At 54.6% G+C, this 27,510-nt stretch overlaps 2 protein-coding genes across 4 annotated transcripts; both read left to right on the top strand.

The window, feature by feature from the left end:
- Positions 1–1,150: 1,150 nt before the first annotated feature.
- TRIM47 (tripartite motif containing 47) lies at positions 1,151–6,057 on the top strand. The gene is made up of 6 exons (XM_045489643.1): positions 1,151–2,258; positions 3,349–3,444; positions 3,715–3,945; positions 4,120–4,288; positions 4,765–4,839; positions 5,094–6,057. The coding sequence occupies exons 1-6, from the start codon at positions 1,572–1,574 to the stop codon at positions 5,732–5,734; spliced, it is 1,899 nt and encodes a 632-aa protein (XP_045345599.1). The 5' UTR covers positions 1,151–1,571; the 3' UTR covers positions 5,735–6,057.
- Positions 6,058–19,757: 13,700 nt separating this feature from the next.
- On the top strand, positions 19,758–27,230 carry WBP2 (WW domain binding protein 2). Of its 3 annotated transcripts, none has more exons than XM_045489639.1 (8): positions 19,758–19,890; positions 21,960–22,068; positions 23,200–23,335; positions 24,206–24,298; positions 24,948–25,082; positions 25,275–25,397; positions 25,855–25,931; positions 26,038–27,230. In XM_045489639.1, the coding sequence occupies exons 1-8, from the start codon at positions 19,832–19,834 to the stop codon at positions 26,089–26,091; spliced, it is 786 nt and encodes a 261-aa protein (XP_045345595.1). In that variant the 5' UTR covers positions 19,758–19,831; the 3' UTR covers positions 26,092–27,230. The 3 variants fall into 3 exon arrangements, with proteins under 3 accessions (XP_045345595.1, XP_045345597.1, XP_045345596.1); XM_045489640.1 differs by lacking the exon at positions 19,758–19,890 and adding an exon at positions 20,134–20,264; XM_045489641.1 differs by lacking the exon at positions 24,948–25,082.
- Positions 27,231–27,510: the final 280 nt, after the last annotated feature.

The following is a 27,510-nucleotide window of genomic DNA, read 5'->3' as shown; positions in this document are numbered from 1 at the left end:
ACCACGAGATCGTGACCTGGCTGAAGTCGGACGCTTAACCGACTGCGCCACCCAGGCGCCCCTCCCCTCAATTATTTTTAATGAACTTTAAATTTTAGGATAGTTTAAGTTTACTAAAAAGTTGCAAAGGTTGAACTCAGAGTTCCCAAATACCTCACTCCCAATTTCCCCTTTTATTGACATCTTACATGACTATGGTGCATTTGTCATAATTAAGAGCCAATATTGATACATTTTATTAACTCTATTCCATAATTTATTCAAATCTCTTTAAGTTTTCCCTAATGTCCTTTTTGTCTCTCAGGAGTGCATCCAGAATACACATAATATTTACTCATCACATCTCCTTAGGCTCCTCATAGCTAGGACAGTTTCTCAGACTTCGACCTCTCCCCATTTTTTGTTTGTTTTTGCCCTTTTTTGATGATCTTGAAGGTTTCGAGGAGTATTGGTTAGGTATTCTGTAGACTGTCCCTCCACTGGGATTTGTGTGATGTTTTAATCACGACTGGACTGGGTTATGGGTTTTGGGGAGAAAGACCATATCATCAAGGGTACTTACTATCAATATGACTTATCACCGTTGGTGGTGACCTTGATCACCTAACGAGGTCACGCTCACCAGGCTTCACTACTGTAAAGTGACTCTTTTGCTCCCTTCGAAAAAAAGTCACTATGCCCAACCCACACTTGAGTGGGAAGCTACACTCCATGTTGGAGTATCTACAAAAATTATTTAGAATTCTGGATGGGAAATCTGTCTATGCTCCCCCATTTATTTACCCAGTCATTTATTTATATCAGTATGAACTCATGGATGTTTATTTTATACTTTGGGTTATAAGCCAGTGCTACTTTAATTTGTTGCCGTTTTATTTAAAACACCATGAAGTGCACGGCTGGATGAGTCTCAAATGTCCCAACACCCCTAATCCCAGGCACACCAAATTGCCCGCGGGGGGTCCCCTGGAGGGGAACTGAATTCCCGCAGACAAGCGACTTGGAGGGTCACCTCAACTTCCCCTTTCAAAGCCCAAGTTCCCCACAAGGGGTAAATAGAGTCGCTAAGGGGCAAATACACGCACACATCAGCAGTTCATTTTCTCTGTAGTCAGCAGCTCAGAAATTTTGCTAACAAGTGCCTCGGACAAGGTCTGGAGCGGGAAGGGGCTGGCTGGTCCGGTGGGAACGCCAGACCCCTCTGGAGCCAGGGGGCCTGGCCCTGGGGGGAGTTGAGGGGTAATGGAGGAGTGAACTCCTTCCCCGCTTCCTTCCAGGGTGCCCCCCTCGCATTCTCTGCCCGCCGCCGCCCTCCCTTCCGACCAGGAGGGGCGATCGCCCAGGAGCCCCGCGGGGTCACACGGGGCCGAAGACCGCCCGCGCAGTCTAGGCCAGGGCCCTGTGTCCGGGGACCCGCGGGCGGGTCTGCGGCGTTGGGGGGCGGTCCGAGCCCAGGACGGGAGGGGGCTGGACCCTTGGCCTGGGTCCCAGGGGGCGGCGCCGCAGCGCGGACCGGCCGGGTCCCTCCCAGGCGGGAGCAGAACAGGCGGTGCCCGGGCGGCCGCGGAGCTATGGACGGCAGCGGGCCCTTCAGCTGCCCCATCTGCCTGGAGCCGCTCCGGGAGCCGGTGACGCTGCCCTGCGGCCACAACTTCTGCCTCGCCTGCCTGGGCGCGCTCTGGCCGCACCGCGGCGCGGGTGGCGCCGGCGGGCCCGGAGGCGCGGCCCGCTGCCCGCTGTGCCAGGAGCCCTTCCCCGACGGCCTGCAGCTCCGCAAGAACCACACGCTGTCCGAGCTGCTGCAGCTCCGCCAGGGCTCGGGCTCCGCGCCCGGGCCCGGCTCCGGCCCGGCCCCGGCCTCGGCCTCGGCCCCGGAGCCCGCGTCGCCCAGCGCCCCGCCCAGCGCCCCGGAGCCTTCGGCTCCCTGCGCGCCCGAGCCCTGGCCCGGTGGCGAAGAGCCGGTGCGCTGCGACGCGTGCCCCGAGGGCGCCGCCCTGCCTGCCGCGCTCTCCTGCCTCTCCTGCCTCGCCTCCTTCTGCCCGGCGCACTTGGGCCCGCACGAGCGCAGCCCCGCGCTGCGCGGACACCGCCTAGTGCCGCCGCTGCGCCGGCTGGAGGAGAGCCTGTGCCCGCGCCACCTGCGGCCGCTCGAGCGCTACTGCCGTGCGGAGCGCATGTGCCTGTGCGAGGCCTGCGCCGCCCAGGAGCACCAGGGCCACGAGCTCGTGCCGCTGGAGCAGGAGCGCGCGCTCCAGGAGGTGGGCACGGGCACCGGGGGCGCGCCGGGGCGGGTGAGGGCCGCGCGAGCCCGCCGAGGGCCCTGGATCCCACCCCCCACCCACCCCTTTTCCCGGTAGGGTCTTCATGTCCTCCTCTAACCTGAGGCTCTTTGCTGTCTTTTTCCAGTACTGACACTGTCATCCGTCCAGTCGCTGTGGAACGTTCTGCTAGAGATGGGAATGGGGGTTGTGGGGGCCCAGTGTGAACGCGAAAAGAACACGAAGGGGAAGCAGGGGGCCTGAAGCCCGGGCCTGGGCCGATGGGGATCTAAGGCAGGAGGGAGCAGAGCCAGGCCCGCGTGGTCCCGGCCGGCCGATTCCGGAAGCGCGGCTGTTGCGCCAGGCCGGGTCCTTGCCGGTCCGAGCTCAGATTTGCCCTGGGCTGAGGCACCGGGTTTAGATGGGTGTGGCAGGCGACAGGAGTGTGGCGGAGGGTGGACCGAGCACACAGACCGCTCTTGTCCAGCTGTTCTGGGGGCCCGTGGTGTGGGCATGTGCGCCGCGATCGGTCCGCTACCTCCGCCCCCAGTTTCCTTTGGCTTCCAGCCCGGTCTTGGCGCCTCTGGCCTTGGGATTTTCCGTCTCTCCTGCCTGGAGCAGTGACTCATAAGACCCAGGGGACTTGCCCGGAATCCCCATTTTTTAGACCTGGATTGGGGGCACAGACTCTTTGGGGATCGTGATCCCCAAGACAGCTGAATGCCCTCTCCTGCAGCACCTACCCTGCTCTCTTTCTCTGTGCCTTCCTCACTGAAGGAAGTTCTCCAGTGAGTGTGAGCGACACTGAGGAGCCCGAATGGCCCTGTACTTGCCCACTGGTCAAAGAGGGGACACAAGCCAGCCAGCCTGTGCTCTCCGCGGGCACTTGGGAATGGCACCAGCTTGGGCTTGAGGCACCTCTGGCATTATTATGGGGTATCCTAGCCACTCTCAGCGTCCCCTCCCCCCCCCCCATGCACAAATACCACTCTCGGGTCATCCCTCTTCTCCCCCTTGGTAAGGCCTGGTGCCCCAGTGTGGGCCTGTGGCCTCTGCCAGCCCACGTGCTAATTAAGGATGTCTTCCACAGGCCGAGCAGTCCAAAGTCCTGAGTGCTGTGGAGGACCGCATGGATGAGCTGGGCGCCTGCATTGCACAGTCCCGGCGCACGGTGGCCCTCATCAAGGTCAGCCCCCACCCTAACCCGGTCCCCATGCAGTGCGAGCTCGCGGCATGGGGTGGTCCTCTCCAAACAAGCCGGTGCTCGCGGACTTGCCTGGCCCCGCTGAGCATGAGCCGCTCCCCTGAGCTAGCATATAGCATAGGTCCAGGGCAGCTCCGGCCAGTCCCTCTGTCCCCACTAGAGGGCAGGGTGGGAAGGTGGGGTCCGGGAAGGATGGGGCCAGGATAATGCTCCCCTCGCCCTCATCGTTGGCCTCTGTGTGGCCCTGTGCAGAGCGCCGCCGCCGCAGAGCGGGAGAGGGTGAGCCGGCTGTTCGCCGAGGCTGCAGCCATCCTGCAGGGGTTCCAGACGGAGGTGCTGGGCTTCATCGAGGAGGGCGAGGCCACCATGCTGGGCCGCTCCCAGGGGGACCTGCGGCGGCAGGAGGAACAGCGCAGCAGGCTCAGCCGGGCCCGCCACAACCTCAGTCAGGTCCCTGAAGCCGACTCAGTCAGCTTCCTGCAGGTGAGGGCAGTTCTTCCGGGCCTGAGAGGGCACAGAGGGGGGTGGGGGTGGGGGGGTCAGCAAGAAGCTGAGAGAGAGGCTTGCAGGGCTGCGCCGTCCTCCCGGCAGGGCTGTCTCATCCCGGCCAGAGGTGCTGTAGCCAACAGGGCCTTAATAGTCACGGATTTGCCGCAGGAGCTCCTGGCACTCAGGCTGGCCCTGGAGGAGGGGTGCGGCCCTGGGCCCGGCCCCCCGAGGGAGCTCAGCTTCACCAGATCATCCCAAGCCGTGCGGGCGGTGAGAGAGCTGCTAACGGCCACCTGTGCCAGCCAGTGGGAGCAGCTGCGGGGGCTGGGCACAGAAGGTGGGTGCCCCACGCCCCCCGAGTGATTCACCCTGCCCCAGCGTCCCCACCCAGGCCCCCAGGCCTGGTACCCATTCAGGAGTGGAGGATGGAAACAGTGTTGTGCCTGGTGCAGGGTGGGGACCCAACTCCTACCAGTGAATGGGGCCACCGCGCAGGGATGACCAGTCCGCCCCTTTGGCCACACACAGCCTGGGGGGTTGAGGGGGCTTCTCCTGGCCTGCCCTCTAGTGGCTGAGGCCTGGGCAGGGAGGAGGTGGAGCAGGGGGCCCGACCCCGGGGACCTGGCTTGCTCGGGGAACACAGAGTGCCTGCCATATTTGGGGGGCGTGCCTGTCCCCAGGGAGCTTGGGATGCTGGGAGGAAGGAAAGGGAGAGGGATTTCGGTCCCAGGTTCAGAGGGGGAGCACGTGGCACAGCTGCCCAGCCACAAACAGCTGGGGAGAACCCCTCCCCCACTGTCTCCTCTTCTGCAGCCGATGCTGAGTCCCAAGACCCCGATAGCACCAACCACTTGGAGAGTGAGGCTCCCAGGGACTACTTCCTCAAGTGTAAGTAGACGCCTGGGCTCTCCCCTCTGCTCACGCTGGGCCCTCGCGAGGCTGCTGGGCTGGGCTCTAGCACAGGAAGGCTTGGACTCTCCTCCCTCATTCTTAGGGTGAACTAGGTCAGCTCACTCTCCGTGCTCTGTAGCAGGGCTGAGTCGCGCTGGCTGCTAAGGAGGGGAGGTGCGCACCTAGGGGAGGGGCTGTCCCACCTGAGCCTGGCCCTGAGCCCTGCGTCTCTCTCCCATCCATGGGAGCAGTTGCCTACATCGTGGACCTGGACAGCGACACGGCAGACAAGTACCTGCAGCTGTTTGGAACCAAAGGTGTAAAGAGGGTGCTGTGTCCCATCAACTACCCCGAGTCACCCACTCGCTTCACCCACTGCGAGCAGGTGCTGGGTGAGGGTGCCCTGGACCGGGGCACCTACTATTGGGAGGTAGAGATCATTGAAGGCTGGGTCAGCGTGGGGGTCATGGCCGAAGACTTCTCCCCACAAGAGCCCTATGACCGGGGCCGGCTCGGCCGCAATGCCCACTCCTGCTGCCTGCAGTGGAACGGACGCAGCTTCTCTGTCTGGTTCCACGGGCTGGAGGCGCCCCTGCCCCACCCGTTCTCGCCCACCGTCGGGATCTGCCTAGAATATGCCGACCGAGCCCTGGCCTTCTATGCTGTGCGGGATGGCAAGATGAACCTTCTTCGGAGGTTGAAGGCCTCCCGGGCCCGCCGGAGCAGCTCCCTGTCCTCCTCCATTGACCCCTTCCAAAGCCGCCTGGACAGCCATTTTGCAGGGCTCTTCACTCGCAGGCTAAAGCCTGCCTTCTTCCTGGAGAGTGTGGATGCCCATCTGCAGATGGGGCCCCTGAAGAAATCCTGCATATCTGTGCTGAAGAGGAGGTGATGCAGGGGGGCATGGGGGCCTCCTGCCGTGTCCCAGCTCCTGGGAAGCTTGCTTCTCTGCACCCCCATCTTGCCCCAGTGAATGCACCTTGTGGTCCCCCACATCCCCAGGCTTCTCCTCCCTGGAGGCCTCACCTTCCGTATACTTGGCCTTCCCCCCAGGCCCCTGGAAGTGCCCTCAGACCCTGTCTCCCTATGGGCCTTGTTTCTGGGACAGAAAGCCAGAGCTGGGACAGATCCAGGCTACCCCAACCCTTCTTTTTCCACGTTCCTAGGACAGTGCCTGGCACATACTAGGTGCTGAATAAACATGTGTTGAATGAATGACTCCTTTCTCTATCCTTCTCTCCACCCACCGAGAATTCCTAGGACTTTTCATCTTTCGAGAGCTGGTCTTGAATGGCAAGGGGCCAGTGTTCCTGTTGGTGGGGAGAGCCCTGGCCCAGCAGGAGGGGCAGCCGATTCCCTAGTTCTGGGCAGGGGCAGCTAGAGGTGGCTTCTTCTGAGGGGGGCCGACCCCTCCAGTCATTCTGGCTGCCTGAGGGCTTTGTGGCCTGGTTCTCGCCAGCTATTTTCATCCCTTGAAGCCACAGCCCGATCCTGGCCCTGCCCGTGGTGTCTGTGCCCAGGGTTAAACACAGACAGCACACTGCCCAGAGCAGGGCACCGCTCCTGGGTGTGGGCAAGAACGTTTGAGACCTAGAGCCTCTTTCACACACACCCACCTTCTCAGTCGGGGAGGCTTGTGGCCGAGAAGGCCCCAGGGTGTGGCTGGAGGCGAGAACTTCTACAATAAAGGGGTCTCTGTCCTCCTCCGGAATCCGCCTCACCTCTCCACACCCACCCAGCCCTGTGGCCGGAACAGGGCTCCACGCTGGGGAGACCCAGACCCGAAGCCCCCGCAGACTATTTGCTTCTCTCCCAGGAAGGTCCAGTGCCCCACTGCTACCCCAGGACCTTCAGCCTGGTCCTGGATATCCATTCCGAGTTCAGCTAGCTCCCAGAGAATATTTGAGTTCAGCTTGTTCCTGGAGCCAGGAGGCGTGTCTCCAGGCCAGCCCCTCCTCCCTGGGTTCTCCTTGGTCCAGGTGAACCTCCATGCCTGGAGGACAGGGGCAGACTGAGGCCTCTCCGGCGCTAGCCCAAGGTCAGACGGGACAATGGGTGAGTTATGCAGCCAGACAGCAAGGCCATACAAGTCCTGTCTGCTGCCTGCCTCCCTCAGCAGCTAAAAATAGCCCCTCCTTCGGAGCTCTGCTTCTGCCCCAGCAGCCAGGATGTTGTTTTTCCGGGTGGGGCCCCCTTGCTCCTGGTGCTTTGTGTTCTCAAACGGTTTCCTTGGCAGCCAGGGCCCCCAGCTCACCAGAATGGGGAAGGCTGCTCCTGTCACCGTCACAAACATGGACAGATGGCTGCCTGCTCCAGTCCCCTTACCAGCTGCAAGCCTCCTACCTTTCACAGAGCCCCACCCCCCACCCCGTGCTCTCAGTTCTTCCTCCCCCAGCTTGGCGCTTCCCTCCCCACACACTCCCCTCGGGTACCTGACTCTGCAGGACCCTGGCATGTCACAGACTGTGAGCTACGCAGCGGAGGCCCCTGCGCAGGACTGGTGCTGCCTGGTTGGAATTCAGGCCTGACTAGCCAAGTCCGCAGCCACAGCAGTCCCCGCCACTTGCGAAGCGATTCCCAACTTGCAGAACTCATGGAACTTTGTGCACCTGAACGCCAAATCCCAGTATGTACAGCTTGACAGCTCAGAGCAGGGGATTGGCTCACCGGACTGCACAGCTGGCAAGGGGCTGGCTCCAGGTTGCAGTGTCATCCCATCTGGAGCGTTATCTGCAACCATGCACTTCCTCCGAGACTCTGGGGTGATGCTCGCGCTGGAGGGCTGGCGCCTGCATGAGATTCTCTGAGATCTCGAGCTCCGAGGAAGTACACTGAGGCAGGGCAGGCTCACAGAGCAGGAGGAGTAAGCCAGGGGGCCAGCCCCTCACCGTCCCTGCCAACACTTTATTTTTTTTATTTTTTTTTTTTTATAATGTATTCTCATTTTATTTTAATTTTTTTTTTCAACGTTTATTTATTTTTTGGGACAGAGAGAGACAGAGCATGAACGGGGGAGGGGCAGAGAGAGAGGGAGACACAGAATCGGAAACAGGCTCCAGGCTCCGAGCCATCAGCCCAGAGCCCGACGCGGGGCTCAAACTCACGGACCGCGAGATCGTGACCTGGCTGAAGTCGGACGCTTAACCGACTGCGCCACCCAGGCGCCCCCCTGCCAACACTTTAATCAGAGCAGATGGTACATACTTCATCGAGTTTCCTCAAAAAGGGAACCTGTTAAAAAAAAAAAAAATGTTAGGGGCGCCTGGGTGGCGCAGTCGGTTAAGCGTCCGACTTCAGTCAGGTCACGATCTCGCGGTCTGTGAGTTCGAGCCCCGCATCAGGCTCTGGGCTGATGGCTCGGAGCCTGGAGCCTGTTTCCGATTCTGTGTCTCCCTCTCTCTCTGCCCCTCCCCCGTTCATGCTCTGTCTCTCTCTGTCCCAAAAATAAACGTTGAAAAAAAAAAAATGTTAGATGGGTGCCTGGGTGGCTCAGTTGGTTAAGTGTCTGACTTCCGCTCAGGTCATTATCTCACGGTTCATGAGTTCAAGCCCTGCATTAGGCTCCGTGCTGACAGGAGCCTGCTTGGGATTCTCTCTCCCTCTCTCCCTCTCTCCCTCTCTCTCTCTCTCTCTGCTCCTTCCCTGCGTATTCTTTTTCTTTTCTCTTTCTCTCAAAATAAACTTACACACAAAAGAAAAAGTTAGAAAACCACCAATCTAGTCCAAACCTTCTACCTTTTTTTTTTTTTTCCCCAGATGAAAAGTAACTGAGGCACAGAGACCGGCAGGCGCTGCCCAAGGCCACCCAGTCCAGGTCACCAGCCCCATGTTTCATGGTTTAGGTATGTCCTGTGCTTAGAAATATGTAAACACACACACACACACACACACACACACACACACACACCTCACACACACGCGCGCACACACACACACACACCGTGCTTCCCAGCACTGTCCCCTATTGAAGAACTGCCCTCCCGATGCCCCAGTTCCCACGGCTGCCAGAGCCCTTGGCAGAGCTTCCCCAAGGGCCTGTGGTCTCCAGGCTCCCGCCAGAGCCCCTGCCGGTCACCGGCGCTGGAAGAGAGTGTGAAGGGTCTTCTGAGGCTGTGTTGCTATTAAATCTTGGCTCCTTTGGGCCAGGCGGGGAGCCAACCTTGAGCTCCACTTGAGCTTTGTTTCTGTGGGAAAATGAGCTCCGGAGTTCCAAACAACCGACTGAGCAGTGGCCTTAAGCATCGCACTGTCTTGGCAGCCGCCTTGCAACCTTACTCCTTTGTGTTCGTCTCCTGCCCCCTCCCCACAGTCCAGGAGGAGAGAGGCTCACCACCCTCTCCCCTCCTTTCTCATCCCCCTCCTCCCAAGGAACACTCACAGAAGTGCCTTCTTTCACCTCCCCTCCTCCCAGGCCCCGGGTGAGGCTGGACGGGGACTGGGGCTAAACACTCTCATTTGATGTAAACGTGGAACATGAGGACACTCACCCGCTGCAGGGCCGCATCTTCCAGAAGATTCGTAGGAACTGCAGGAGGCCCTGGGAGGTCCTCAGGGGCTTCCCCCCAGGGCGGAGCCCGCAACCTTCTTCCCCAGGGCCCTCAGAGAAGGAGCTGGGGTTACACGGCTCAGAGGTACTCGGAGCAGAGCACTGAGGCAGGCAGGAAGTCCGCTTTGGTATTCTGTGTACTTTATCTTTAAAAGACATTCAAATTTTGAATTTTACTCGGTAAGATCTCCTATTTTGCTTTAATATAAAAAGCAATGCTTGGGGCGCCTGGGTGGCTCAGTCAGTTAAGCATCCGACTCTTGATCTCAGCTCAGGTCTAGCTAGTGTGTGAGCTGGGTGTAAAGCCTACTTAAACAAACAAACAAACAAACAAACAAACAGAGGTGCCTGGATGGCTCAGTTGGTTAAGTGCCCGACTTCCCCTCAGGTCATGATCTCTCAGTTCCTGAGTTCGAGCCCCACATCAGGCTCTGTGCTGACAGCTCAGAGCCTGGAGCCTGCTTCGGATTCTGTCTCCCTCTCTCTCTGCCCCTCCTCCACTCTCACTCTGTCTCTCTCAGAAATAAATACACATTAAAAAAAATTAAAACAAACAGACAAATGAAAAACAAAACAAGGCATACGTGGGTGGCTCCGTCTGTTAAGCATCTTGGTTTTGGCTCAGGTCACGATCTCACGGGTGGTGGGTTTGATCCCCACTTCGGGCTCTTCACGGACAGTGTGGAGCCTGCTTGGGATTCTGTCTCTCTGCCCCTCCCCTGCTCATGCTCTGTCTTCCTCTCTCTCAAAATAAACTTTATTTTTTTTTTATTATTTTTGTTTTATTTTATATTTGAGAGAGAAAGAGACAGAGTGCGAGCAGGGGAGGGGCAGAGTGATGGAAACAGAATCTGAAGCAGGCTCCAGGCTCCGCGCTATCAGCACAGAGCCTGATGCAGGGCTCGAACCCATTAACCACGAGATCATGGCCCCAGGCTGAAGTCAGACATTTAACCGACTGAGCCACCCAGGCACCCCAAAATAAATTAAACTTTAAAACAAAACAAAGCAAAACACACACACACACACACACACAAAAGCAATGCTTTTCTGCCCCAGCAGTGAGAATGTTTTTGGGCGTGAGTTTTGGAATCAGAAAGTTTTGGCTAAAAACTTTCCTTCAGCCATTTCTTAACTGTAGGTATCGGGCAGGTACTTTAGCCCCTCCGTGCCTGGGTTTCCTCACTTGTAACATAGGGATGAGTGGAACTGCACAGCATTATGTTGGAAATGAAAAGAGATAATTTAGGGAAAGCGTTTGGTACAAGTCCTGGCACCGCGAGATTTCAGTAAGTGTTGTTGTCGTAGTAATAGTTAATGTTGTGTTATTCCCCAGTATAACCAAATAAAATCAATGTTCTTAGAAGATGTGTGAATCCTTCGGAGATCCCCAGATCTGTTCCTCAGGAGCTAAGGTTAGCCCAGACCTAAGTTTGCCAGGACACTACATCATGTCCCAGTCGCTAAGATTGGAAACTTTCGCTCACTTAACAGTATTTATTCAGTGTGGGGCGCTGTGCTCAGTGCTAGGGAGACAGGGGTGAGTGACCTAAACAGAGGTGCCCCTGTCCTCATAGGAACCTCACAAACGATAATTGTTTGTGAATACAAGGGCACAGCCCCGCCTCTCAGGAGACGCCCAAAAGAACTGAACACAGGGACTTGACCAGAAACTTACACACCCATATCCCTAACACTTTTTCACAATAACCAAATGGTGGAAGCCATCCAAGTGTCCATCGAGGGATGAATGGATAATCAAAATGCGGTATTGACATATAGTGGACTCTTATTCAGCCTTCAAAAGGAAGGAAATTCTGACACTTGCTACGACAAGGATGAAACTTGAGGACGTTACACTAAGTGAAATGAACCAAAAGCAGAAGGAGAAATCTTATATGATTCTATTTATAAATTTTTTTTTTTCAACGTTTATTTATTTTGGGGACAGAGAGAGACAGAGCATGAACGGGGGAGGGGCAGAGAGAGAGGGAGACACAGAATCAGAAACAGGCTCCAGGCTCTGAGCCATCAGCCCAGAGCCCGACGCGGGGCTCGAACTCACGGACCGCGAGATCGTGACCTGGCTGAAGTCGGACGCTTAACCGACTGCGCCACCCAGGCGCCCCTATGATTCTATTTATATGGGGTTCCTACAACAGGCAAATTCGCAGAGACAGAAAGGGGCGGGGGAGGGGAAGTAGGGAGTCGGCGTTTACTGGGGACAGAATTTCAGTTCAGGACAATGCCAAGGTTCTGGAGATGGATGGTGATGATGGCTGCCTAACAATGTACTGAACGCCACCAAATCGCGCCCTAGAATGGTTAAAACAGTAAATTTCTTTTAAAGTAAACTCTACCCGCAACGTGGCGCTCGAACTCAGGACCCAGAGATCAAGAGTCACATGCTCTTCCAACTGAGCCAGCCAGGCGCCGCCCCCCCCAAACAGTACAGTTTATGGGTATTTTACCACTGACGGGGGTCAGAACACGCCTCCTGTGCTAAGGAGACTCCAAAAACAGCAGACACAGGAAAGGCATTCTGACCTCCCCCTTTCTTCCTGAAAAGAGAAGATAAAACTCCCACGTGAAAGATGCTCTCTCAAACCAGGAAAAAAAAAACATTCTTATCACCAGGGAGGGGATGTTGAGGCCTAGAGACATCTGTACAAACCAGCCTTGTTAAAATAACTCGTAACTTCCTTTGGCCTTCTCTGCCAAAATTACTCCTCTTCATTCAACCTAGTATATGAGCACTTGGGCCTAAGTTTTGGGGTCTTCTTTTTCCTGTGAAGGCTCCCGCCTACATGGAAAAATCAAATCTGCTGCCTTTTCTCCTGTTAATCTGTCTGATGTCAACTTGATTCTCAGGTCCAGCTAGAGACCCTATGGAGGCAGAGGGAAAGTTCTGTCTCCCCTACAGCACGATGAAACAAAACAGAACAAAACACGTTTCCCAGAGACAGGAAAAAAAAAAAAAAAAAAGAAAAGAAAAAAAAAGAAAGAAAGAAAAGGACAGTGGCCATGAGAAGGGACCCTAATAGGGCTGGGGAGGGGCATTTCCAGGGATGACCTTCCTCGAGGGACAGTTGAGGCCTGTGGGCCAAGGACAAAGAGGGCAGGTGTGGGCGGGGCCTGGACTGAGCTCTCCCGGCAGGGAGTGTAATAAGGGTAGGGAACAGGATGAGGTAGACCAGCCAGGTCTGACATGGCAGAGCCTGGTCAGGAGGATTCTAGACTTTTGCTAGGAGCGATGGGAGGCCAAGTCAGGGTGTCACGTTGAGAAACTGATGCAATCAGATTTGAAAGTCTAAAATCACTCATGGGGCGCTTGGGTGGTTCAGTCGGTTAAGCGTCCAACCTCGGCTCAGGTCAGGATCTCACAGCTTATGAGTTTGACCCCCGCATCGGGCTCTCTGCTGTCAGCACAGAGCCCACTTCGGATCCTCTGTCCCCGTCTCTCTCTGCCCCTTCCCTGCTTATGCTCGCTGTCTCTCAAAACTAAAGAAACATTTAAAAATAAAGTTATTTTTTAATAATGAAATAAAATAAAATCACTCTGTTATTTAGGTGAGAAGTGGGCTTAAGGAGGGAAAAGCAGATGAGAGGGACTATGAATGCCCCACCTCGCATCTTTCCAGGAGGAAGGAGAGGAACCTCGCCAGCTCTGGGAAAGAGCACCCAGAATAGGAGGGAGGGGCCCACATCTGCAACAGCCTCTCTTGGTTGCTCTTCTCCCTGAGTCCCCCCCATCAGAGGGGTCCCTCCAGGCGTGGCTCCTCATTGTCGGGGTGGGGACACCTTCAGAGGTGACGCCCATGTCTTTCCAGGGCTTTGGAGGCACAGAAGTGGGAACGGACAGCGGGAGGCTTAGGTAAACACTGCCATAGCAGGAACTGCTCAGAATAGGCCTTACAGCTGCGTCTGGGGAAACTGAACTTGACAGAGCAGGGAGGTCTGGACGGGGAACCTGGGGTGGGGCTCATCTCCATAGCAACCAGAAATAGCCCCAGCCAAGCCCTGGCTCTGCCTTCTGATGGAGGAGCTTGTGTTACTGAAATACCCACAGGCAAAATGATGCGCCCGGAATAGCTCGGTTCCACATCACCAGCCCCTCATGTGGCACCTGCCACTCCGACATCGTGGCCACCCAACCAGCAGCAGGTGGCTGAAAGCTGAAGGTCACCAGGAGTCTTTCTCTCACTGGCTTGTTTGAAAGTTGACAACTGTCGGAGTAAAAAAAACCTGGCATATCAAGCATGGATTTATTCGATAACACTCAGGTACGAGAACCGTCAGTATTTTTCCTAAATCAAATAAAATTTGATTATGAGCTGCCCTTTGCCAAGAGGGTAAGATATCCAACCTCAGGCACGCTTGGAAGGATGGTGGGTGGTCTTTGTCCTTGGTCCTTTGTCTGCTGGATAGGAGAGCTTCTCCGTGGGGTGGGAATCTTCTCTCCACACGGATGGCACTTGAGACGCCCACTGTCTGAGCCCAAGTGGTCCTTGCATGGCGAGCCTTCTCTCCCCTGGGCCAAGCGAGGGTCGGGGATGGTGCCCAGTTGCTGTCTTTCTGCTCCAAACCCACGGTAGTAGTCTGCCAGAGCAAAGTATCACAAAGTAAGTGGCTTAAACGACAGAAACTGTTGTCTCACCGTTCTGAAGGCCAGCGTTCGAAACCAAGGTCTTGGCAGATTTAGTGCCCTCTGAGGCTGTGACAGAGAATCTATGAACAAGGCCGCTGTTTTCTGGCAGTTTGTTGACACTATTTGGCAATTCTTGGCTTGTAGAAGCCTTTGTCTTCACATGGCCTTCTCCCTGTGAAGAAACTTCCCCTTTTTATAAGGACAACAGTCATACTGAATTAGAGCCCACCCTAATTACCTCATCTTAACGAATTACATCTGCAACAACCCTACTGCCACTCCACTTAAGGTCATGTTCTGCGGTACTAGGGGCTAAGATTGCAACATATGAATCTGGGGAGGACACAATTCAGCCCATGACGCTCACCCTCTACATTGGGCTTCCGGATGCTGGGGTTGGGGCTCTAGGGGCCACATTTGTCCGGCATCTCCTCGCGGGGCTCTGCCAACAGGGGGCGCTAGAGGGCCTGCAGGGCTCTAGGAGGAGAGGGAAATGGCACTTCCTGGGGGCTCCGGGCACCCCAACATCGAGGGAAGTCTTCTTCGCCAGCGGTGGCAGCTTCGAGCACTTCCGGACACCTTGGCATCCTTTGCTTAACCTTTTCAGTTACCTCGCTACCTAACTCTCCAGCGACACGACTAGCTTTATGCCTGTTTTACTTCTTCACAGTAAACGCTCTCTGGTCCCATAGCTGCTGTGGTTCGTCTCCGGACTGGACCCCTTGACACAACCCAAACCACAGTTCTCGTCGTCCAGCACCCCTGCTCTCGGCAGCCACACCCCACCTCTTGGGACTGCCAAACGGGAGCAAGGCAAGTGGGTTACCGCTAGAGGATCCCCCAAATTCTGCTTCTGTCCCTGGGCTCTGGGAAGTACCCCGTCCCCTCTGCGGGTCCAGCCATTTACCCTCTCCCGCCCTCCAGCCCTTCCGGCCCCAGCTGCACACAGTGGGCCTTTTTTTTCTTAGAAGGATGTGGGAACTTCTGGGCTCAGCCAGCACTGAGAACATCTGTTAGAGAACCCATAAGCCCACCCACCCTGGGAACAAGAAGGCTTGTCTACCCTCTTGGCTGAGAGAGGAGAAATGCCTCTCAGTCTGAGTCAGCCACCACACAAAGAGTGAAGAAACAAGGTGATATCTAAACAGCTGCTCAGTTTTACAAAGAGGCTGAGACTTACCTAAATCACCCCGATGCAACACTTTAGCATACAGATTTGGGAATCCTAAATATGAGACAGTATCAGCTTCAGGAGTGGGGAGAATGCAGGTCCCCACAGTGGTGGGGGTGGGGGTTGCCATCCTCAACTCCAAAGCTCCCCTTGCCTTCTCTCCTCCTCCCATCCCACCCACCCCCACCCTCATCCTTTCTTCTGAAACAGGGGTTCTCAAGCTGAAGATTGCATAATCAATTTAATGCATAACAATTAGCATTTTTTAACTTAAATTTTTTTTTTAATTTTTAAGTTTATTTTTCACAGAGAGAGAGAGAGAGAGAGAGACAGAGCATGGGTGGGGGGGGTGGTGCAGAGAGAGGGAGACACAGAATCCAAAGCAGGCTCCAAGCTCTGAGCTGTCAGCACAGAGCCCAATGCGGGGCTCGAACTCACGGACCGCAAGATCATGACCTGAGCTGAAGTCGACGCTCAGCCGACTGAGCCACCCAGGCACCCCTAAAAAATATTTTTTAATGTTTATTTATTTTTGAGAAAGAGACAGAGCACAAGCAGGGGAGGGGTAGAGAAAGAGGGAGACACAGAATCTGAAGCAGGCTCCAGGCTCTGAGCTGTTGGCACAGAGCCCGAGGTAGGGCTCGAACTCAGGAACTGTGAGATCATGACCTGAGTCAAAGTCAGCGTTTAACGGACTGAGCCACCTAGGCGCCAAGCAATTTTTTTTAAAATTACAAAATAAAATAGAAAGTTTCAGAGTACATCAAATCATACAAATTTAAATTGTCCCAAAGCTGGTCTAGGGAAAACCAGAGTTTTGCTTTTTGTTTTTTTGTTTTTAGCTGATGTAATTCTGTCTCCTGGGGGAAGGGGGTAGATAGCATTCATGATAAGATGCTTAAGCAATTTTTAGATAAATTTTAATAGCATTAAGATTTGTTCTGGGAAATTGGTTACCCACCTACCCAACCCAGCTGTCTTCAGCCAGGAGCCCAGTGAGGGTGCGTGGCTGGCTCAGCTGGTTAAGCGTCTGGCTCTTGCTTTCAGCTCAGGTCATGATCTCACAGTTCGGGGAATCAAGTCCCACGTAAGCTGGGTTTCATGGGCTGATGGTGAGAATCGTACTTGGGATTCTCTCTCTCCTCTTTCTCTGCCGCTCCCCCTGCAGCTTAGATCTGGGGCATGCCCACTAATTGTTGGAAATTGCAAAGCCTGTCTAGGGGTATCCCTGATAAGGATGCAGCAGTCACAGAGAGGGATCATCAAGCTGTCTTATAACAGCTGCATGACCTTGGGCAAAAACCATGTTTTCTGCTAGCTTTGCTGTAGGCTTTATCTGTGTCTCTCCTCCCAGCCTGACTGCTGGGCTGCTCTTTTCTGTTTTAGTCTGAGCTGATTTTTACTCTTTCAGACCCAAACAGGTTTTCCTCTTCCAGCTGCACTTATAAAATATACATCTGTGTGTACTTCTGTCCTGATATAAAATGTATTTCTTTTTTTTTAATTTTTGAGAGAGAGCATGAGAGAGGGAGGGAGGGGGGTGGGGGGTTGGGGACCGAGGCTCCAAAGCAGGCTCTGTGCTAACAGCAGCGAGTCTGATGAGGGGCTTGAACTCGTGAACCTTGAGATCATGACCTGAGCCAAAGTCAACCGACTGAGCCACCCAGATGTTCCTAAGATGTATTTCCTACTATGGGGTCGGGGGTAAAAAAAAAAAAGGAAAGAAAGAAAGAAACAAACAAACAAAGAAAGAAACAAACAAAGAAAGAAAGAGAAAGAAAGAAAGAAAGAAAGAGAAAGAAAGAAAAAGAAAGAAAGAAAGAAAGAAAGGAAGAAAGAAAGAAAAAGAAAACCACCATCTGGTAAACTGCTCCCCAAACTTTGTAATGTCGTGGCACGTATAAAGAATGATTATTTATTCAGAACAAATAGGATCTGTCCTGCTCACTAGGGCAACTGCATGATGCTTTCTGGGCCTTCAGAGGTGACCGGCCACCACGGGGTTGTCCTGGGGCGAAGGGAGCAGTATGTCAGGCATACTTGGGCCCTAGCTTAGCGCACCACTCAAGAAGCTTCCCTCTGGGGGAAAAAAAAAAAAGCTCCTCCTCGCTGGAGATCAGGAGGGATTACAGCTCAGCAAAGAGCGATCATTTCTGGAAACAAGCAGAGCCTGTGTGGACTCGAAGGCAGAAGTCTGAGTTCTGAGACTTGGGCCCAGACACGGGGCACTTTGCTGCTGACTTGGTTCAGCAATGAATTGCCCTCGAGCCCCCCAGCATGGGTGCTGGAAACCACTGGCCCCTTTCACAGTTGGGAGATTCTAACACTATGTTCACATGTCATGCATTTATTTTATTATTATTATTTTTAAATATTTTATCTATTTTTAAAGATTTTGTTTCTAAGCGATCTCCACACCTAACGTGGGACTCGAATTCACAACCCCGAGAACCAAGCGTCACACGCGCTACTGACCAAGCCAGCTGGGCGCCTCGTGGTCATATGTTTTCATTAAATTTGGAAAAGTCAAACATTGAAGCTGGACTCAACTAAGCCTGCTATCTCTTCTCCACTCTGACTTCCTCTTCAACACATTTCCTCTCTTGTCCAGAGGCCTAACCATGGCCACATACTGTGTTTTCAGGATTGTGTATTTTAGTTCTTTAAGCAAGGCCTCCAAAAGCTTTAGGCCCCACAAAACCTCCAATTGCCTCTGTGACCAATCAAGTTCTGCAAAGGGTGGGGGGATGGGACTGTACTGGTTCCCCACCTTCCCTTTTATGGTCCTCAAAGCTGCCATTCTTGCATACCCTTTACTGGGTGGATTTCACTTTCTTTTTGAAATTTGTTATTAATATTTAGAATGTGCACAACAAACAATTAAATATTACAAGGAAGTAGACAACAAATGCACAGAGTCACCAGCCTGCCCAATTCCCCAGACCCGTGCCTCAGTGGGGTAATCCAAAAACAATGCCCGGTGGTTCTTTCCAGAAATTTTAGATCTAGATCTAGATCCTAATTTAAATACAAGCAGAAGCTTTTTTTTTTTTTTTTTGAAGCATATTTACACACCCAGTTTGTACTTAGACTTGATCTTAGCCAAAAGGCCGAGAAGTGATTATACACCAGTTTGTACTTAACAAACTGGCAATCTTTCTGTATCTGCACATAGAATTTGCCTTCAATTTTTTTTTTTTTTAAACAGCTGCATAGACTATATGTGCCAAAATTAATTTAACTACTAGGGCAGAGTATATCATGTCCATCATGCAGTGATTCATGCACGTGTCCTGCAAAGTCCCACCTGCTTCTGCACAAGTCTTCACAGAAGGCCAGGGGCACCTCGGTGGCTCAGTCAGTTGAGCTTCCCACAGCTGATTTTGGCTCAGGTCATGATCTCACAATTCATGGGATCAAGCCTGGCAATCAGGTTCTATGCTGACAGCGCGGGGCCTGCTTGGGATTCTCTCTATCTCTCTCTCTCTCTCAAAAATAAACCTTCAAAAAAATAAAATCAAACTCTGATCCTGTAAGATTAATGATGCACCGCCACGTGAGGAGTGAGACCCCCCTGATTCCTCCTTAAGATCCACTCAGAGGTGGGGGTAGTTTACATAATAACTGCAGCTGCCCAGTGGACGCCGCCCAGTGCTGGGTCCTAAGCTGAGATGAGTCAGCTCTCTTTTGTAAGCCATATAATGGGGCTGCCGGTCTCGCTTTATGCCTAGTTCCATTTAATTACTGTCTTGTTTAAATCTTCCAGCTGGGACGCTGCTGGGCTGGCCCGACTGTAAGCTAGAACATTCCAGGAGTAGCAGCGCCACCGCGAGGCCAGCTCGGTGGAGGCGGCCAGGAGGTGGGGTGGCTACCGCTCAGAAGGTGGGTTTGGCGGAGGCGTCAGGTCCGGGCATCGAGCTCTCCCCCCGCACGTACATTCTCACCCCCAACTCGGAGAGTGTGGGTCTGACTTCAAGACATGGATGGAAGTTTTTCCTGGCTCCTCTCTTCCAGCCCGCCACCATGTCCTGGAACTGGGTCCTGCACTCATTTACGAGGCTAGGGACTACCCTAATCCGGGGCAAAGTCAGACTCAGGGCTCCATAAATGTTGAGTGAATAAAGATGCGCCAGCAAGTGGCTGTTCAGCATTCCCCACACCAGGTTTAGATTCCTATACCCCTATGAGCTCAGGGCCTTTATGATAAATTCCCCTGTGACGTGTTCAGCTGTTCATTCTGGGTCTCTTTGAAGACGGGATGGGGAGTGGGGAACGCGCAGGCCGCTGAGTCAAGCAATAAAGGGAGTCAACCCAGGCCTACGTTTTGGGAGACTACAAACTCCAGAATACATCCTTCCACTAGCGTAGAGAAAGGCCGATTGAAGGAGCATTGCCTTCTGGGAATTGTAGTCTTCAGCTTGTTTGTGATGCAGGCGAAGCTCGGAGGGGAGGGGGAGTGTGAGTAAACTATGACCACGTGACGCTCGAGATCAGGTGGTGGGGCCAGCCTCCGCACAAGAGCTGTGATTGGCTAACTCTAATACGAACGACGCCACTAGGGGCGGGCGCTAGGGAGGCGCAAGCGCACTGCGTTGGGAGTCTCGGGACCCTTCTCCGAGAGACTATGGCGCTCAACAAGAATCACTCGGAGGGCGGCGGAGTGATCGTCAACAACACAGAGAGGTGAAAACATTGCGGAAGGATCCTAGAGGAACGAAGGGAGGGAGTGGGCGGCGGGGTGGTGGGGGATAAGCCCGTGAAGAGGGGAAACTGATGGGGTGCGGTGGTGGGGGGGGGGGGTAACGGCTGGAGGCGGGGCCGGCGGGAGGAGGGCCGGTCGAGGAGGAGGTTGCGATTAGCCCTCGGGTGGGGGTGGGGCTGCTGGACGGGAACAGGGCTTGGGGAGACAGGGCCCCGGGGTCGTTCTTGAGCCCCCTTCCCAGAGTCGATGACTTCAAGAGATGGGAACAGTCTTAGACAAAAATAATTGCCGTTTATTGGGTGTTTACTACATTACTACGTGTCAGGCCCTGCTTCTCTCCTATCTTATTCAATATGTAAGTACTGCGCGGCAGAGCATACTGTTATACACGTTTTACACGTAGGGAAAGTGAGCACGAGTAACTTGCCTGAGATCACAGAGCTGTAAATAACCAAGATGGGATTCCAGGAAAGGTGTCTTTACTCTGAAGTCAATAGGTTTAACTATCAGTATGTAGCCTTATAGTATATTCCAGAACTGCTGAGTTTCCAGATGAGAAACTGAGACCCAGAGGTGCCGTTAAATAGGTAGCGCTTGTCAAATGTCTCACACAATTCCCGGCACGGTGTCCGTCCTTGTCTGTTTCTTTTGAATGCATGTTGACTTGGGTTACTCCCAGAACCGAGGTCTCCCAACTTAAGAGTTCTTTCTTCCCACCCCTCCCATCAGTTCTCTCTCCCCATCTCTGGTCCTCTCAGTGGCTTCTCTCTGGCTCCTTGGGCACTGAGAATTGGATCCTCCAGCTTTGGTTGAGCTATGCTGACTCTGAAATGCTTCTTGAAGGCAGAAGGCGTTTAGGAGGAGTCTGAGTCACCAGAAGAGACTTGGTGCGATCAGAGCTTTGTAGCCTGCTAAGGCCAGCACCCAGAAATGTTTGATGAGTCAGGAGAAAGCCTGGGGTGCTCCCAGCCTCAGAATACTGACTTCCCCTCTATCTTACGAGCTCAGGTCTGCTGGACCAGCCTGTTCCTAGTAATGACCTCTTTTCTCTGAGTTGTCCTTCTCTTTTCTGGTACTAGTCCTCTCTCCCACTTAGCCCTCCCCAGTGAAGAAAGTTGTGGTATTTGGGAGGAAGGGGAAGACAAATGGAACCATGTGAACTTGGATCTCGTTATCTTATAATCAGAGAAATCTCATATTGTTCCCAGTTTGTAAGCTGTCTGTGTGAGAGCCAGTCTCCGGCCTGGAAAAACACTTTTGATGCCATTTGGTAACATCTCCTGGGACTATTTTTCTTTCTTTCTCAGTGGGACTTTGTGGGACGAGAATGTATCTATCCTGCTTGGGCCTCCTACCTGGCTTAGGGCTCCATTCTGCTAAATAATAGTGTGCCTTGTTTGAGAAAATGCTTTGGCCTCGTTTCCCCCAAAATTGCGTATACAGTAATTGAAGTTTAGTGTTTAAAATTTCATGTGTAAAATAGCCTTGCTCTTTTAAGTCATGAATCCCTTTGAGAGTGATCAAAGCCACGGATTCTCCGAGAAAAATGCATGTGCACCATCATCTCAAGGGCTTCGTGGCTGGCCTAAAACCCTAGCCAACCCAGGTCTGGAAACCCAGCTTTAAAGGAACCCTGAAGTGAGCCCTTTGGGGATACATAGAGCCACGTCTTAAAGGGTTTGTGTATTAGGACTCAAAAACAAACCAGCCGAAAACAGAAAACACCTATAATAAGGACTCAGAAGAAAATGGGAGAGTTAACCCAGGTAATCTAACCTGATTTGAGGGATTACAGGGTTAAGGCTTTAAGCCCTCAGCAACTCTGGTGTGGTCACCTGGGGGTGGGGGGGTGTGCGCGGCTTGGGGAAATTCTGCAGACCTCTGCCTTGCTCCTCCCTTCCAGGGCTATATTAATGGTTTCCTTGCAGCCATGTCAAAACAGAGATGCGACATGCTGGACACCTGCCTACCAGGGGGGTGCAGTCCCTGGGGAAAACAGATCATGGCTCCAGACTGGCTCATCAGGGCCTTTCCTCCTTTCTTATCACAGCATCCTGATGTCTTATGACCATGTGGAACTTACATTCAATGATATGAAGAACGTGCCCGAGGCCTTCAAAGGGACCAAGAAAGGCACCGTCTACCTTACCCCTTACCGGGTGAGTTGCACAGTGTGATGGTTGGTTTGAAAGCTTGTGATTCCTGGACGCTGATGGGGGTTTTAGGTCAGCGTCATGAGTCCAGTGGCCTCTGAACCTGGTGAATGTTCGTTCCTCGCTCCACGTGTTTCTGTCACATGCTCTTGGGTGCTAGAACCATCGGACTGCTTGTGCAGCTTGAACTGACCCCTGGGTGTTGACTCCATGCAAATTGCAGATCTTTTGCTGTAAAATCTGTGTGTTGTTGGGTCAGTCCCCGCTGCTGGGATGACTGCAGCCTGGAGTAGAGGCTGTTGTTACTTTGATTTCCGTCAGAGTAGCCCACGAGGCCTTTGTGTACATCCAGAGTGACAAATGTGGTAAACAGGATACAGTAGCAGGGCCACAGCCTCCAGCTGGGCAGAAAGCCCGGCAAAACCCTGCAGAGCGAGAAGTGCCAGACTGCGGAATGGGCCTTGGCCTGAGAGTTACCCAGGCCGACTCTGAGAGCCTTCCAGAGAAAGACAAATGGCCATTCTTGAAAAAGGTTCGCTGCCTGTAGCTACCAAGAGTTAGATTGAAAGACGGTTGGAAGTGGGGCGTAGCTTCAAGTTTTTATCAACGGGCCTTGGCAGAGAGACAAGGGAGCCTCAAAACCCTTTTTCTGTCATCTTCAGCCACAGATGGAAGTCACGGGTTTAAAACAGAGGGTTGTCCCAAGTGTGGGACGGGAAGTTCTTGCTGCTCTTTGGGCTGCCCCCTTCTCCCAGGATCTCACGCCGTCGGGCTACACCTCCCCGCTCTGGAAGCCAGCGCTGCCTACCCCTGCCTCTCTGCCCCAGCGCTCTGCACTTTTGTGCCACATCCGCCACCCCCTCACCACCACTCAAACGGCAGAGCGGTCTGTTCCTCTCACACACGCTGTGAACGGCGTCTTTTCTCTCACGAACACCCACGTTCGGCCTCCAGCCAGGCTGCACGTGGGACCTTTCACTTTCAGAGTGCTCTCCAGAAGCTTCCTCGGTGCAGAGCGCCCTGGGGCTGCTGGGCCCTGGCCGGGGGAGCAGACCCCTCACGCACGGGAGGTGCCAGCTGAGGGGGGCTTCGGGCCGTGGGGTGGGCGCTGATGGCTCCCGTCCTCTCTGCCTGCAGATTATCTTTCTGTCCAAAGGAAAGGATGCCATGCAGTCCTTCATGATGCCCTTTTATCTGATGAAGGACTGTGAGATCAAGCAACCTGTGTTTGGTGCAAACTACATCAAGGGAACAGTGAAGGCTGAAGCAGGAGGTGGGTGATGAAGGCTCCGGGCCACGGACGGGGCTTCCAGAGAGGTGCTCTGCCGCGCCTCTGCTGGACGTCCCCTTCGGACCCTTATCAGCCCCTGGCCTTGTCCTCTTCCTGGCTCTGGATTAGCTTCCAAGCCCCACACCCAGGCTGCCAGTTGTTCGGCAGAGGTGGGTTTTGGCCAAGGGCTAGGAGATGCTGGCGTTAAAGGTAGCAACTCAGATCACATTCTCAGAGCAAAATCAGCTATGTCACTGGAAACTAAGAAAAAAAATGCTTATTGTGACCTGGGGAATGTGTGCAAAGTTTAGCTGTCAGGTTCTTGGGAGGGGCCTTTTCCCTAGAGCCAGGAAGAGCCAGCTGTCTCTCTGCCACCAGAGACGCCCTGTACGGTGGCCAGCTTTTGTGCAGACACCAGAGACTTCTTTGTCGAACTTGGCCTTCCCCTCACACCCAGCCAAGTGGAAGCTTGGTCTCTAGGCGCTCACAGTTCCCCTCTGGCAGAAGCCAGGTTCGAGGGGCCAGGGGTCCATCTTTAGGCCCCTTAGGAGGGGAGATCTGCTCTGAACTTGAATGTCATTTGTTGCTGAGTGAACCTGCCCTAGGGAGGCTGCTTCGTGGGGGTGGGAGGCTCTAGGGCTGATGGACTTCCACGGCTGGGGGTGGGGTAACAGGCTTGTTCCAAGAAAGAAGAGCCGCCTCTTCCAAAGAGCGAAGCAGGCACGGGCAGGAGGCGGGCACTGCAGAGCCAACCCTTGCCCCGCAGGCCACCAGGTCACTGGCCAGAGACCCCAAGAGAACAGAGAGCCGTCTCTTGAGGCTCTTGAGGCTGTGTTCTTTTCCTGAGCTGTTGACGCAATGTTCCCCTCCCAGGTGGCTGGGAAGGCTCTGCGCCATACAAGTTGACCTTTACGGCAGGGGGAGCCATCGAGTTTGGACAACGGATGCTACAGGTGGCATCTCAAGGTATCAAGGCTCTGAAAGCCCCCGGGGCGAAGGACACACTGACACGTGTGGGTTTAGTTTGTGCACTTGACTTGGTTTACTTTTTATTCTGATTTTTTAAGCACTAGAGAGAGAAAGTCTCTGGGCCCCGGGCCCGCCGGGGCTGGGAATTGAGAAGAAAGCTTGTAATTAGCATCACTCCGGCCTGTACCTCGAAGGCTGGGTTTGCCCTGTCTGGAGCAGGTATAGGACATCTTGACAAAGCTCTTTGGACCCAAGGACATTTTACTGTGGCCTCATAAAAACAAACATGAAACCCAACCTTTAAGCTACCATTAACACTTGAAATCCCCAAGGGTTGTGCTCAGCAGACATCCTCCCGTCGCCCCCAGCCTCACCCCGGCTCCGGCTGGTACCCCATCCCCGAACCTCCCTCTTTCTGTCCATCTGTCCTCTGCCCACCCCTCCCCCCTGCCCTTGACCTCCCCTGCCTTGGCTCTGACCTGCCTCCCCATCCAGACTCCTCACTTCTTCCCTGACCAAGGCTGGCTCCAGCGTGGGTGGGGAGTGGAATGGAGCGGGGTGAGGCATGTCTGCTGTGCACATTCCAGGGACCCTGCAGCTCCCCTCGGTAGGCGACACTCATTTCTCTCTCCCCTTGTACTTATAGCCTCCCGAGGTGAAGCCCCCAATGGAGCCTATGGGTATTCTTACATGCCCAGCGGGGCCTATGTCTTTCCCCCGCCAGTCGCCAATGGAATGTACCCCTGCCCTCCTGGCTACCCCTATCCACCGCCCCCACCTGGTGAGTGTGTCCTTTGCTGCCCACCCCTCACCCCACCCACCCACTAACCACCCCACCCAGGCCAGGGGGTTGTAGAGGGGAGACTTGTTCTTCAAGCTGCTTCAGGACTAATTGAGAAGGTGGAGAGGCCCGGGAGCTGCCAGCTGAGGGGCTAGGCTGCTCACTGGCCCCTGTTCCTCTCTTGCCGAGCAGAGTTCTATCCAGGACCCCCCATGATGGACGGGGCCATGGGATATGTGCAGCCCCCACCACCGCCCTATCCTGGGCCCATGGAACCTCCTGTCAGCGGCCCTGATGTCCCCTCTACTCCTGCAGGTGAGGCCCTGGGCTGCTAGCAGTCCTGGGGGGCCAGCCCTCCCCTCTCCGTGGCTGTGTGGAGAGCCTCAGACAACAGTTAGAGGTCGGCCGGGAGCTCCACATGGTGAATGACCCCGAGCCTTGGACTAGTCCCGGGGACTAGCAGTGTGGTTGCTCCTGGGGAGGGTCTAGATTCCACCCTCACCTCCAGCCTCTTCCCCGACTAGCCTTGTGCCCCGGGGCTGGGAAGGTCTCCCTGTGTCGTCTTGTCGTCTGTAACCGCATGGTGGCAGTCCCACCTGGCGGGATCATGGGGAGAGAGGGGTAAAGGAGCTGGAAAGGACCAAACTGGACCAGGCAGCACTAGCTGCTGGGGGGGGTGACGCCTGGCGGGGGGCATCTATCTCAGCAGGGGCAGCTGGAAGAGGGGAGGGCTTGTCGCTGGGACTTAGCCCAAGCGTGTTTGTTCTCGCAGCTGAAGCCAAGGCGGCAGAAGCGGCTGCCAGCGCCTATTACAACCCGGGCAACCCACACAACGTCTACATGCCCACGGTGAGCAGGGCCCATGCGCGGGCGGCCAGATGCAGGGGTTTGGGGGTGGGAAGACCTGGTCTCGTGGTGAACCTTCTAATGCGATCTTTCTTCCTTCCTTCCTCAGACCCAGCCTCCGCCACCTCCCTACTACCCCCCGGAAGATAAGAAGACCCAGTAGACCCCTCCCACCCCTGCTTCCCACCCCTCGTCACTCTTCCCTTCCCTTCCTCTTGGGGCTGAGACTGGGGCGCGGGGGGTGATGGAAGGGCTTTGTTCTTCCTCCAGGTGTGATTATAAAACACTTCCCAAGGACTGGTGTTGAGGGAAGGGGGGGCCCCCCTGACTCGGGAGCCGTGCCTCCCAGCTTCTCCAGCCACAGCTCAGAGCCCGCTCAGTCGGCGCCGCTCGGTCGTGCTTCCCTCTTGCCACGCCTGGGGCTCCGTTCAGGAGTGTGAGCGTCCACCTCGTTCCCGTCTTGCTCTAGTAGCTTCTCCCCACGGAGACTCTCTGGCCACCTCCTGTACCGCAGTCCAGCTCCCTCGTTTTGGAATCCACTTTATCCTCGGCCTCGTGAACTCCCTCAGACCAGCCTCGCGTCTTCCTGAGGGCCCCTGCCAGGCCCCCCTCACGTTCCCTCCACTCTGGTCTGTGCCTAACCATGGAAACCGGACTGTCAGCCCACATTCCAATCCCAGCCAGCCTCCAGCCCCGGTCACACTCTTCTTCCCCTCCCTGTCCTGTCCTCGATCGTCTGTCGCCACCGCTTTGTGACTTTTTGGAGCTTTAACGTGAGCTTCCAGGGGGTGGGCCGCCTCAGGACCAGGCCGCCGCAATGGGGAGGGAGCCCACTGCTTCCCTCCGAGTGTTTCTGGCATTTGTTTCCCTTTGCCTTCTCTCTTTTCTCTCTAGAAGGGGCTTCTCAGACTGGATGCGTGTTCATCCATCCTATCATGCCATTTGGGAGCTGCTGGGTGGGCTGGAACAAAGGCCCTGACCCCTGGGGCCTGGCCTGAACCTGTGTGCTGACCGTGACCTCTCACCAGCCCCTCACCCTGCCCTCTTTCCTTTAAGCTTCATGCCTAATTGGTGATGTGCCCCCTGGATGCACTAAAATTTGCTCTCATTTGCTTCTGGACTGGCCGTGAAGTGAGGAGATGGTTATTTAAAGAGAATTCCCTATTTATTTGACAAAAAAAAAAAAAAAAAGAAAGGAAAGAGAAAGACAACAACCAGTTAATATATTAACGTGAAATAAACCCTGTTTGCACCTTGATTTGTTTGCTGAAAATGTGAAGTAGTAAAAATGAAGTGACTGGACCTGTCTGGCTCTGTGTGTGGTGACCAGCGTGATCTCTTGGGAAAAGAGAACTGGCTGCTAAGGGCCCTGGGGAGACTGTTCCCGCCCCGTGTGAGAGCCCCTTGTTCCCACAGTGCATGGGGGCCCAGGACCACTCCGGCCTCCCACGCCTCCATTCCATGGTGGTTACTCGGCAACTTCGCCCACCCACGGGGTCCCCTGGGGCCTGGGGCAGCCCAGCAGCTGTCCTGGGCTGGGAGCTTTAGAACCAGGGGCCGGGCTGCTGTGCTCACCACCTCG

This window comes from Leopardus geoffroyi, chromosome E1 (genome assembly GCF_018350155.1).
Source record: "Leopardus geoffroyi isolate Oge1 chromosome E1, O.geoffroyi_Oge1_pat1.0, whole genome shotgun sequence".
Taxonomy (NCBI): Eukaryota; Metazoa; Chordata; class Mammalia; order Carnivora; family Felidae; genus Leopardus; species Leopardus geoffroyi.
The sequence above is the reverse complement of the archived record's forward strand: the minus strand, read 5'-3'. Positions and strand labels throughout refer to the sequence as shown.